The sequence below is a fragment of the Anas acuta genome, chromosome 18 (genome assembly GCF_963932015.1).
Source record: "Anas acuta chromosome 18, bAnaAcu1.1, whole genome shotgun sequence".
NCBI lineage: Eukaryota > Metazoa > Chordata > Aves > Anseriformes > Anatidae > Anas > Anas acuta.
In genome coordinates, this window is record NC_088996.1 from 8,167,410 (window position 1) to 8,180,670 (window position 13,261).

At 38.9% G+C, this 13,261-nt stretch overlaps 2 protein-coding genes across 6 annotated transcripts in view; one reads left to right on the forward strand and one right to left on the reverse strand.

Moving 5' to 3' along the window:
- Positions 1 to 9,854, reverse strand: part of STXBP4 (syntaxin binding protein 4) — a 73,293-nt gene extending 63,439 nt beyond the window's left edge. Inside the window, exons 1-6 of one of the 5 annotated variants that reach the window (XM_068654520.1) lie at positions 9,679 to 9,854; positions 8,382 to 8,494; positions 4,295 to 4,343; positions 1,070 to 1,143; positions 786 to 881; positions 187 to 256 (exon numbers count right to left, since the gene is read on the reverse strand). In XM_068654520.1, the coding sequence (XP_068510621.1) occupies positions 187 to 256; positions 786 to 881; positions 1,070 to 1,136 (233 nt within the window). In that variant the 5' untranslated portion in view covers positions 1,137 to 1,143; positions 4,295 to 4,343; positions 8,382 to 8,494; positions 9,679 to 9,854. Of the gene's footprint in view, positions 1 to 186; positions 257 to 785; positions 882 to 1,069; positions 1,144 to 4,294; positions 4,442 to 8,381; positions 8,495 to 9,678 lie in introns of all 5 variants that reach the window. The other 4 variants (XM_068654517.1, XM_068654516.1, XM_068654519.1 and 1 more) reach the window with 4 other exon arrangements.
- A 116-nt stretch (positions 9,855 to 9,970) lies between these two features.
- COX11 (cytochrome c oxidase copper chaperone COX11) lies at positions 9,971 to 11,997 on the forward strand. The gene is made up of 4 exons (XM_068654524.1): positions 9,971 to 10,261; positions 10,344 to 10,499; positions 11,111 to 11,236; positions 11,687 to 11,997. The coding sequence occupies exons 1-4, from the start codon at positions 9,974 to 9,976 to the stop codon at positions 11,867 to 11,869; spliced, it is 753 nt and encodes a 250-aa protein (XP_068510625.1). The 5' UTR covers positions 9,971 to 9,973; the 3' UTR covers positions 11,870 to 11,997.
- Positions 11,998 to 13,261: the final 1,264 nt, after the last annotated feature.

The following is a 13,261-nucleotide window of genomic DNA, read 5'->3' on the forward strand; positions in this document are numbered from 1 at the left end:
TTAAACTCATTTCACTTTTCTATGATAGTTTTGCATAATTAGTTTTATAGGATAAATTCATTGCCAGTTCAACTCCTGTGACCTTAGTGGAGTTGTGCTCATTAATCAGTGGTCGATATGGCCACAAATAAATAAATACATACATTTCAAGCTCTAATGCACATCTAGTCAACAGTACAAACATACCTTTCATTGGTTACTCCAATTAAGTTTTCTCCATTGACATCCAAAATGAGGTCTCCCGTGAGCAAACGGCCTTGTAATGAAATCAACAGGAAAGCAGTGAACGTATTATATCATGGTAATAAAACAGTTTTTGTTTTCTTTCAATTTTATGTGATCTAATGCATAAACAACCTTATGACATTCAGCAGCTTAGCTTCTGATCCTGATTTATCTATGCCACTGTGGTAAGACTAATAACAATCAGTCAGTGTTACTAATCACAGAACAGCTAAAGAAAATAAATGTTATTTGTATTAGAGCACAAATATTTGCAGCACTGGAATTCATAGTTTTGGAAGGAACTTTTGGCTGAATGTTGCTGATAACATGCATGTAAGCTGCCATGTATGAATACATTTATGTTTTATATTTGATAAAGACATCTCTAAAATATATTTTTAGAACTATTTTTACTTTTAACCTTTTGCAAGTCTCAAGTGTAGGAACTGTCACTTTTGAAGTAATTATTTTAAATGATCAATCTGCGTAAGAGAAGATGGCATCTCAAAAGAGCTTTTTATTTACAACAGGTTTGCAAAAATACATTTTAAATTACTTACTATCTACAGCAGCAACACCTCCAGGTAGAATTCTCTTTATGAAAATCCCATAATCTTCTGCAGTTTGTGCCCGGTAACCTCCAATAATTTTAACTCCTAAACAACAAACAAAAGAAACAGGCGAGAAATTTTTATTCCATCTACTGCCTTAAATGGATTTACAGTCAAATCCATAAAATTTGGATAAATTAAACTTCTACTGATGTCAGTGTGAACTGGAAAAGCTCACCAAGTGCTTTTAGGTCTGGTTTACTCTGAATCAACAGAATGTGCAATCTAATTACCTAATCCATTCTGACAATCAGAAAAAGAAATGCGGTGAACAGCTCGATTGATTCCATGAGGGCCCATAATTGTCCTACGAAATAAAATAAAAATCATTAAATCTCTAATGCCATATATGCATATAAAGCTATGTTAATACAGAAGAAATTACAGTGACCATGTTTTTACCTCTAATACAAAACAAAACTAGTCTTCTTGACTGTCAACTTTACATTATTTGATTACTTTTGTGCCACCCCTCCATCCAATGAAAATTCAATCTGTTCATCATAAATATGAGATAAGGGTAAAACAAAGTATGCTTAGTTTATTTCCATTCTCCCCAAAGTTTATTTCCATTCTCCCCAAAGAACTTCAGGCAGAATTCTGAATCCCACTTATAGTAAAAGGATTTTGATTAAATAGAAGCAAAATTCCATGACCTGGTCCAGCTTAATGTTTAGGCAAGAAAAACACATCATAACATCTCGGATCAGTTAATGAATACTAAGACAGAACCACAGCTAAGAAAGTGCATACAAAAACATTTGCTAAAATATCTAACATAAAACTTTGTGGTTATTCATGAATGTAAGCTTTTCCCTCCAGTCTTTCATTTCTTATTCAACACTGTTCTGTTTATAAAGGCTTCTTTCCAAATGTTATTGCCTGCTCCTCTGTGTACCCTCCAACCCCAGGTCAGAATTCCAGGATGGCACCTGCAGCTGTCTGAAGGCAGATAAGCATTTTGTATGCACGTGATAATGGGAAAGAATTAAATAAGTATACAAGGTAAAATTAGAGCCTCAAAACCCATATTTACAACTCCATCAGAAACACTTCCAGTGTACTGCTGTGAGAATGTAAAACATTAAGAATTCCTTTAAATCCAGAGTAATTTGCCACATTTTACCACTTGTGAATTTTCATTTTGATGAACTACTATAGAAAAAAAAATTGTGTCATAGATCCCTTGTCTTCCCACTACCCCATTTTTGGAGAAGATTCACCAGATACCTTCTACAAAAAAGCAGAAGCACAATTTAGGTTTTTCTGCTTTGACCTACATACATATTGTTCTGTATTAGATAACAAGTAGTATTTTCTAGAGCATGATGTTGAAGTGAAATGGAACAACTAGAATTCATTAGTTGGGGGGGGGGGGGGGGGGGACAGAGGGAGGGGGATCAAAATGGAGGACACAGTGACCCAAATCCTCCCACGCAACCAAATCCAGCACCCAGCTTCAATTCCTAGCCTGAAACTCGGTATTTCTGCAAAATCTGGAGTACATGCCATTAAGGGGTGTCCTGCCAGGGAAGACAGAAACCCAGAAGGTCCAAACGTTCCTAAATTCCAGGAGAAGGCAAGAGATTCAGGTTGCAAAGAACATCCCAAATCTTTCATTTTTGTATAGGAAAACTGGGTGAGTCCTTTATAAAGGAGTAAGCACTTAAAAATAAATAAATAAAAACATTTGTTCCACAATCTCAAATTCCCAAGTATTTGCAAAATTATACTTTGCTTCAGAAAGGCTAGCCACTAAGAATATACCTAACAATTAGTCTTTAGGCTAGAAAGGTCTGATGAAGCATAGTCAGTGTATTTTGCCACTGCCCAGACTGCACATGACCTTGCTACGGTGTGAGAAAGCGTAAGACCCACTTCATAAGGCTAAAAGTTAAACAAATCACTTCTATTTTTTCATAGTTTGAAAGGACAAATAAACCCTAAAGTCTTGTTTTTTCTTTAACAAAACTTTTTCGGGTAAACTACTTCTATAATACTGCAGTGGATCATTTTGCATTATTGCTGAGTACTGGCATCTCAATTATCCCATGAATTTAAGCTGTTTTAAGGCTGAAAGACAGTATACGAGTCACTTTCTTTACAGCTCTGTCCTGATTTGTATCCATCTTTGAAAATTTAGACAAGAAAACATGATTTTTAAAATATGCAATTATTCTTTCCATTTTCTTTCCTGTTTTGCCTTCTACTAATGTTGTTTCTTGTGCTGCCATACTCTCAGCAGTTTTCCCATATTAGTCATTGGCTTGTATATTATAGAGATCCACACATTACTGTCATTTATTATTTAATATGTATTTCCAGTAATAGAAATCTCAACTTAACTGCATTTTCCTTAATTAATTTCTCTGCACACACCCCTGCCATAATAGTCCATCAAAAATATTGTGCTTTGAGGAGTAGCAAAAAAGTGGCATTGTACTTATGAAGAGTAGCAAATCAAGCTATTCAACACATGCGTAGAATATTATTATTGGTTTAACCATAACTTTTGGAAAAAAGAAAAAGCAAGAACAAATGTTGAGCTTCAGCTTTACACAGTTTATTTCTGTGAAGCTTTAGAAGATCAAATCTCAGATTTCAAATTTTCAATATTTCAAGAGAATACAGAGAGTACAGTATACGTACACAAAGATCATGACATTATCAAATCAGGGCACAGAGCACATGATACGAAAGGATCTACGTTTCTATAAGTAACAGGCAATGCTTTCAAGAGAGATCTAACATAAACTTGATTCTGACTAAGAGGATACAGAGAATATAAACCAATCGGCAGCGATAACAAAAAATAATTTGTGTTCTTTGTAGAAAAAGATACAAATTAAATAATCAATTAAATGTCACTGCTGTTTCCTATAGAAGTCATATAAAAATACTTGCAAGCAAGCTTTTAACACACAGAATAAAAAAAAAAAGTGAGGCAATAGCTGAAATCAACAAGCTAGACCATGATTTTGTTACATTAAAATTATGAAAAAATATTAAACAACACTTCAGCTGGAGTCCTGGAATGCTAATAGACTAAGTGAACCTCATTTTGTGCAGATGTTCTAGTAAAGACAATTAAAATGAAGTCTTGGACACTTTTTTTCTATTACTTTGTTTTCAGCACATACAAGGAAGTTCAACAGCTTTCTGTTTTATACCTTCTAGAGACTTATCAGTACACGTGGCTCTGGATGTTAATTATTCTGTTCTGTATTCCCGATTAATTACTAGTCATTTACGTCCACAAACAAAATATTTAGCTAGACTTATCAATGGAAGAACAATACCCTTCCCTCAAGAATAGATATTACTTGGCACTTATTCAAAATCTTAACGATAAAAGAAAGAAGCAGCTGAAAATGGCTACAGCTGTTAAATGATCTCAGTTGTACCCTTCCCAATTACAGGCTAGAAAAACACCATCAGAACCCAAAGGTTAAGCATACCAGTATAAGAGAGAAAGACCATCGAAACGCTCCGGTTCGTCTTCATCTCCTGGTGAGAGCAAGGACATTCTTCAGTACAGCAACCAAAATACACTGGAGGTTTCCAGTTCAACGGGATAAAGGTTACCAGCAGGACAATTTCTGCTACTAACCAAAAAAACAAGTCAAACAGACAGAGCCCGAGACGAGTGTCTCTGCCTACTTAATCTTCTCTGAAACCCTCTGCGTCACATAGGCTAATTCAGCTATCCAGGCAATGTTTACTTTTTCTGTTTGAAATAGCAATTTGTAGCAACTTTAAAGACTTATAAATGCAGAGGAGGGAAAAATTACTTGCATTTATTAAAACTGGGATTATGCAATCTATAGCTAACAGCAAGCAGATGAAATAATTAAACTTATTTATTCATGTTCTTCCAGTTATTTATTTACATGCTCCCTACAAACAAGGTCACAAGAAATAACTTATGACCTTTCCAAAGCAACCTGCCTAGCAGGCTGGGTTATATACATCCGCACACAAAAGGGAAAGCCCACAAAGCAGACAGACTGAAAGCATTAAGCAAATACCATTATGCTATTACTTGGCATTCTCAGTTACAGTACTGACTTGTGGCATGCTTTAACTTGGTTTTTAGCCTTTCAGTATCCAACAGTCAGAAGTTTACGCAGAACTTGGGCTATATATTTTCAGTAGAAACGGACACTGACATGCTTGTTTTTTGTGAAAGCAGGTAAAATTGGTACAAAAAATGACTGCATTTTGTTACATATCCTAATGATTTTTAAAGCATGAGCAGGTGAACAGTAGATATGATTCTCTAAGTCCCATTTTCCTAGAAATTATCCGTGAACTTCATTTCTGAGGCTTATTCTTTTAAATATAAAGCATTTTAACTTCCTAGTGAACGCTCAGAATTGGCATTCTTAATCTAAATGAGCCTCAAAAACAGTCCCCTACATTTCAATGCCTACTTCCAAAAATCCTTTGTACTTGAGCAACCAAAAAAGCCACAAAGCTTTGCAGTGCCTTCTTATTTCAACAAACCCAATGGAACATCAGAAAAACACCTGAAGGAATGATTTTCTGTAGTTGCATTGAGAATAGTTCCAAAAATAAAAACTACACAATTATTTCCAGAGGTAAGACTGTTCTGACCTGAGGCTTGGTCTTTGCAGACACATGCATGTTTTTGGAAGTTCTGAGCTTCTCACAGCAGTTTAATTACCTACTGTTTTCTTTCACATTTATAGCACAGTTTACACTCCCATTACTGCCCTGTTTTCTAAAAGATCTTAAAAAAATTGCATTTTAAAATGAAAACCAAATATTCTGTGCTCACTAAGGCCTTTACATAGAAAGATGAATCCTGTCTAAAGCAGGGAGTAAACCTGTGATGAGACAGCATCTGTCAGCGTCTAGAGCCTCACAGTGGGACAGCTTGGCTATGCAAGGAATGCATATGCTTAGCTAATGCACTGTTTTTTTTTTTTTTTTTTTTTTTAAAGTTGTAGTAACTGTGTTTTTATTAGCATGTAATCATTCTGAGAAAACACTATTTGTGCTTATAAGCAATGTGCTATGTGGTGTTCAAGAATTTTGAGGTCAGTCCCTAGTGTCTGCAATCCATGACAAGCAGAAAGGTGACGTGACCTAGAAGAGACAGAGGCAAAGTCCAGAGATGGAAATGGGAAAATGGGAACATGAAAGCAGCCCTCCCGATGCCCACAAAGTGAAGGACTCCCACTGGCCTCATTTGGAGTGCTCACATACATTTAGTGATGAAAACGTGTGCCTTCGTAGTCTTTCCTAAATCAGTTTAATTCTACTAGTGCCTCTGGTGTTAGTCCAAAGAAGGAAAAGTCACTGATATTTTAAGCATCGTATCAATTTGATTAGCTCCAGGCAAAGCTACAGAAGACAGCCAGTAAAATACCAACAGCTCCCTTACCACAAAATTTTAATTGTTCTTAACACCAGTGGAGTTCAATTTGTGGTATCAGTATATAGAGCATTTGTCAAAACAAATCACTCAGAACAATGTAGCTTTCTCACAGTGTCATGCTTTTTGCAAAAAACACACACACACATAAAAATATGACTCAAGGCTATGCGTTCCCATTATTAAAAAATAAAAATTGATTTTTATTAAACCAGACATGACAAACTTCCCAACAATATATGCATATATAAAGTAGCATTAACCTCCCCATTCAAATTACATTCAAATTCAAATTGCTTTTTACTCCTAGAAGGAGCCTGGAACACAGTAACGCTAAAAAAAAAACACAAAACCAAAAAACAAACAAAACCAACCAAACAAAAACAACAACAGCACGCCATAAAATCTAGTACTTGCCAACAAGACTAAATTTTTCAAGAGAGATTATTTGTTATTTGTGCAGCAAGCAGACCAAGATTTGTTTTCAAACAGTGAGTAAACTATTCTCTTTGGCAACATTATTAATTATGACTCACCTTTCCCAAAAGAAATTTTGTAATGCTTTAGCAACCGAGACAAATTACAGGATAATTTAGTAGACAGTAAAAAACATCTGCACAATCTTTTGTAGCACGATTCATAAGATCATTTATCATAAGTAAAAAAGGTCTTTCACGAAAACCCAATACAAGTGAGTTATGCAACCATAACCTTTCAGGTTCACAAATCCTGAAAGGTGAAAATTTGTTATGACACAGCCAACAGACAGCATGAACAAACACTTTCTTCTGATCTATCCCAAAACACTAATTATTCGAAAATGTATTTTGCTGATTAGGTCATAAAGATTAAAAGAAAACACGTATCATTAGGTGGCAGTTGTTAAACATGAAAAAAAAAAAAAAGCTTGAGCAACCTTGTAATTAAGTAGAAACATTAATGGTTTGAGGCTAACCCCTTGCGTAGAGAAAAAATGTATTATTTAAAGTTTAGGTAAGCCTCAGTTAACATCTAATCAACTACATTCTTAAAGCATTGTACATTGATATTGGCTCCCAGATGAGAAAAAAAAGTATAGAAAATCAGTCTCACATCACAATGTAACTCAAGTATGGTTTTGTGCACCAATTTCATGTTAAGTTCTTATTTGATAAACTGCTTTTGGAATACAGTGATCTAGCGATCTAATTATACAATATACCTTGCATACGAACCTAGCAAAACATAGCTGTTTTAGAGGTATACCTTTGTATTACACACCCTGTATTCCATGACAATCAGAGCAATTGCATCTTCAAATCCCAGGAAAAAGGAGATTTTTTTTTTTTTTAATAAATGCTCTGTGTTTTTTTTTTTTAATCAAGTTATTCACAAAGTGGTATAATTCAAAATTTATGCTAAATTGTTTGACAATGCCTTTGAGTACTACTAGCTGGAATCTATTGCATAAACACAATAAAAGTCATACAGTTGAATAGTCTGTGCCCGTTTTTAATTATGTTTTTTGATGACAGTGTTGGCATGATTATTTAGCAGTCTGGGAGGAGTCTGAACTTATGATTTTCAATCCTGATTAAATCCAACTTTGTCCTTTAGAATTTGACCCAACTTTTACGTGGATAACATTATGGTTTATAGAATTAATATAATTGTCATTACATATCCCATGGCACTGTTTTTTTAAAAAAAAAAAAAAAAAGATTGTTCCAAAGCACTGCAACAAAACACTTTAGACATATTATTCTTTAAAAATAATGCATTATAATTCATAAATTCCATTCAATGAGTTATGCTGATGTAGTTATTCCATACACACAAGGAAGTCATTTACTATACATAACTATGTTTTTATAGTTTCAAAAATATTAAGAAATTTCTACAGGGAGGCTTTACCTCTGGAAAACCAATTCAAACTGAGTTCTGATTAACATGACGAAAAGCTTAAGAGCTATTTCTTCCCTTTATGTCTAAATTCCTGGTATTGGTGTTACCTTTTGTAAGAAGTTGCTACAAACTGTTTCAATACTAAAATTATTTTTCTTTAAGACACCAGCAAAACAAGATCCTGCTAAGGAAACTTCAAGAATTTTGACATTACAAGCCAGTACTTTTTGCATGTGCGGGGGGGAAAAAAAAGTACTTACTTTTTATTCAGGTTTGTTAGGGGATCTGTACTGGACATCTTCAATTTTATTAAAAATTCAAAATGAAGAATTCTGAAACACGAAGCACTGGCTCATAACCAAGACAATAATTGCTGTAAAAAAGGAGAAACCACTTTTTGAAATGTATATGGCTACGTTTATTTTAAAGCACTAATTCTTATTTATTACTGACTAGCAGAAATCCAGTGGGAGAATTTTCCTGATAAACTAGACACACTTCAATAGTGAAAACAGTACGCAGATAATTCAGACTTAGCTGTATATTGTACCAAAACATCTGACAACCTAATTGGCTTTTAGTTCATGAGTCAGGAAGTAGAAGTAAAACTGAACACTCTGTGATTAAAAACTTACGTATACATATAATTTAGATTCAAATACCAGGATAAAATAATTGTGAAAGGTAAAAATAACGTCTGATTTTCTTCTAGCAAAGATTAGGTAAGTGTAATACTCCCATAGACAAGATGAGGTGTTCCATGTGTCTTACTTTTTCACATTTTTTCACTTGCCATCCAATATTCAGCACCTCTGGAATTCTGACTTGGAGCATGTGACATGGGCCACAAGGCATGCAAGATGGGGTTATGGACCAACGCACTGCATTTTTATTAGCTCACACAACAGGTTTTAAGAAATGCAGTCATAAACGTACTGATTTACGGTCATTTGAAACGTTTCTGCAAAAGCCTCAATGCAAAAAATACGTGTTTGTATTGCTGGCAAATTTCCTGACCTTATGAGCTCTCTGGCTAAACCTTCACATGGCCAAAGACTACACAAAGCATTGCTCTGGAGACATGGTACGAGGGATAAAAGGGGGCAAATGTTTCCCCTAACACTGCTTCCCGAGCAATGCGTATTCCCTCATCAGCCTCCGCAGTAACACTGCTTCATGCAGGCAGTTTCTCCCTGTATGAAGCGGTAAATTCGGTTTTGGAAGGCACCAAGTCTTCCTGCAGCAAACAGCAGTGAAAGTTTTCAGATGTCTCACTGAAAGCGCAAAAATAACGCCACAAACCACAGGAGAAATGCTACGAAGCACGGCTTCGCTTCGGGCTTGACCGCTGCCTTACTTTTAAAGCATCTAAACAAAAAGCGGAGCGGCACCGGGAGCAGGGCAGCGGTGCTGTGAGGGGGACGGGAGCACGGAGGCGATTTCCAAGGGCTTTGGGGCTGCCCCGGCGCCCCTGAGGCGCGACCCCAGCCCCCGCTGAGGGGAGGGCAGCGACCGCCCTCGGAGACAAAGCCCGGGCACGGGGCTCGGCTCGGTTACCTCGACGCCCGAGGGGTCCGCCCGGCCGGGGAAGGAAGGGAAGAGACAACGGCGGGGTCCTGCGGGAGCCTCCGCCCCAGCGCCTCAGCGGGGCGAGCGGCAGCGACCCCGCGACGGCGGCGCTCGCTCCCCTCAGCGGCGCGATGGCGGCCCCCGCCTCCCCGCTTCTCCCCTCCCCGGCTCCGTGAGGCGCGGAGCCGGCCCCAGCGCCGCCCCGCGGGCGGAGAGGAGCGGTGTGGAGGCGGAGCGCGGCACGGGCCCCGCCGCCATCTCGCGATAGGGGCCCGGCAGCGGGATGGGGCCGGGCGGCGGTGGCCGCTTAGGGCTGGCCCTGGGGCCGCGCTGCCTCTGGGCCGCGGCGCTGGCGGCCGGGGCTCGGTACGGGCTGTGGGCGGCCACGCGGCGGGGCGCGGCGGCCCCTCGGGGAGCCCGCGGGCTGCGGGGCTCCAACCCCTTCACCCGCGGGCAGGAGGAGGAATGGCGGCGGCGGAACCGGACGGCGCTCACCTACATCGCCGCCGCCGCCGTGGGCATGGTGGGGATGTCGTACGCGGCCGTGCCGCTCTACCGCCTCTACTGCCAGGTACCGGGGGGGGCCCCGACCGCCGCCTTCTCCCCTCGGGGAGCGAGCGGCGGGGCTGAGCGCGGCCTTTGCCTTTGCCCAGGCGACCGGGCTGGGGGGAACGACGGGAGCGGGGCGCGGCGCGGCGCGGATCGAGGAGATGGAGGCGGTGAAGGAGCGGGTCGTCAAGGTCACGTTCAACGCCGACGTGCACTCCAGCCTCCAGTGGAACTTCAGGCCGCAGCAGAGCGAAATCTACGTGAGTGGTTTCCTCCCCTCTGTCCCTCCTCTAACGTACTCACAAAGGCGGCTCGGAGGCTTCGGGTTCTGCCTCAGGCGCTTTGGTCGCCTCACGTCCCGATCCTGCAGGGCCCTCGGTTTGTGCGTTTGGGCGCTGATCTGGAAGAAAACACAGCTGGGGCCAGCCCCAGAGCTTACCCTGCAGGCTGCGTCCCCAGCACTGCTTGGGAAGGCAGGGCCCCTGTCACAGCAATCAAAGGGTTTCTGTAAACTTTTGATTTCTCTTAGTTAAATGGTAGTTGCCCCTGACCCTTCCATCAAGCTACCAAAAGGGATTGCTGTGTATAAATCCCCATATTAAAATAGCTCTGCATGCTGAGAAACTGCTGAGAGTAACAACACCTCAGTGGCAAACCGGCTGAGATTCAAAATGCACACATGTAATGTCGCTGATGCTTTTAATTGATAATGTGGGTGAGTTGTCTATAAGCAAAATGTTTGTGAAATAGTGGAGTAATCAATTTGAAACGGCAAAAGAGAAGATGAGGTCAACCTACCTGAACTCTAAAGGACTCTGGGGTCTGGAGGGCTGCAGGGTATTAATAGTCACCATGCAATTACTTCATATAGGTGGTACCAGGAGAGACTGCACTGGCCTTTTATAAAGCGAAAAATCCTACTGACAAACCAATAATTGGAATCTCTACTTATAATGTAGTGCCCTTTGAAGCAGGACAGTACTTCAATAAAATACAAGTAAGTCTGAGACAATTGATTTTTTTTTCCTAATTTTAATTCTGGATTTTACTCTGTATGTATCAACATTTTAAAAAAAATATCTTAGAATTTTCAAATGGTAGTGCATCTGCTCATTTTTAGACTTATCTGCATAAAAAACTTCACTATGTGTCCAACTAAAGTGGTTCCCAAGTATATGATATTTAGTACAACTTACTTTGTGGGCAGGCAGTAATCATTGGAGCTAGCCTGGACAAGCTGTGCTTTTAGACATTTCATTAAAGCTAATTTTTTTCCTGTCACACAAGAGGAACAGAATTGTTGTCCTCTTGCTTGTATGGATGATCCTTCCTTAGGTTTTAGAGACATACAGGGAAGGGGAGTTGATTTAAAAAAAATAAAATCTCTTACTTTGGCAGGGAAAAAGTTCACCATATTTTCTAATTATTTTTTTCCTCCCTCCTGCAGTGCTTTTGTTTTGAAGAACAGCGTCTGAATCCTCAAGAGGAAGTAGACATGCCTGTCTTTTTCTACATTGATCCAGAATTTGCAGAGGACCCTAAAATGGCAAAAGTTGATTTGATCACCCTCTCCTACACATTTTTTGAAGCAAAAGAAGGACAGCACTTACCACTTCCTGGATATCAGTAACGGGCAATCTCTACATAATTTGACTTCTACTGCCTGACTACCAGTTTTGAAACTATTTTTCCATTACAGGAAAAACTGCTGGAGTACTGTGCAATATGAAATGATATTATTAAACAACTGTGGATATATGCTGGTGTTACGAAAACATGTATTTTTATTTTATGTTTTTAAACTTGTGCAGTTGGAATGTTACTTTTTAGGAATAAGTAGGAATATTACTTCTCTATCAGAGAGCAGAATGGAACTCCATTCATGGAATAGAGAGGGTTGTCTCAAAGCTGTCTTTCTATTGGATGATACATGTTAGATTAATTCTATGAGGAAAAAATTTAAACTTAAGTGTAAACTAAGATCTTTAAATACAGAAAAACAAATCAGCTTATTAAATATCTAAAATTGTACTGCTGACTGAAAAATAACTAGCTTGTATTCAGTGAAAGATATTTACTTTTTTATAGAGCAACTTAATCAGTTCACGAAATCTCAAAACTAAACAAAGTTAGACTATTGCTTTGTAACCCTCCCATAGCACAGGAGGATAGGATGATTCAGAAGATGATGCTCTCTTGAATTATTACTGAATCAGTAGTTCATTTGGTAAGAGCAGACTGCTCTAAAACTGTTGATGTTTGAATGGGGAACAGTAATTTAAATGTAAGCATTTCAAATCTGGGGACTGCTTGCAGAAGCATGTGATTTGAAAGGCAAATAATCTTATCATTGTCTTTGCATACGTCCTGCATGGTTTCTATGCAGAAACCTCATTTAGAGTATCAGAACTGTTAATGATTCTACTGTCACTCCTGAGAAGGCTGTACACTGGGCACACCTACGCAGAGAGAAGCTAGAAATGCTTTGAAGGGAAAGGCGGTACACAATCAACTGCTCTGAATTGCAGGCTAAATTAATAGCAGAGGTGTCTCCTCAGAAAAACAAAAGAATGTCAACCCCGTTCAGTCTGACAAGGTCTGTCCAGAAACATACCAGTTGATCTGAGGTCCACCTAGGTACTACTCAGTGTTTACAACTGGAACATGTAAGCCTGTATTTATATAACTTTTTGCCATTATCTATGGGATAATAATAATTTATCATAGTCTTGCAAATAAGGAGTGAGTTGCAGAGCAGGTTTAAGTGACATACCCATTTTCAGACAGGAATTAATCTCAACATAGCATCTCATCTAATAGGCCAGTTCTTTCTACCCTTTTCAGTGGATGAGATCTAATAAGGTTTAGACTAATGGTTGTTAAGACTCTAAAAAGGTAATGGAAATAACTTCAGACTCAATTATGTTTGCATACAATAATTTAAAAAAAAAAGTGCCCTTCTCTGAAAATAAGTGGAAGCTATGTTTAAAATGCATTTTTGTACCAAATAGCTTTTGTGTTT

Coding starts and splice junctions, on each gene's coding strand:
- COX11 (XM_068654524.1), top strand. CDS start 9,974: ATGGGGCCGGGCGGCGGTGGCCGCTTAGGGCTGGCCCTGGGGCCGCGC. Junction 10,262..10,343: donor TCTACCGCCTCTACTGCCAG/GTACCGGGGGGG, acceptor GCCTTTGCCCAG/GCGACCGGGCTGGGGGGAAC. Junction 10,500..11,110: donor CGCAGCAGAGCGAAATCTAC/GTGAGTGGTTTC, acceptor TACTTCATATAG/GTGGTACCAGGAGAGACTGC.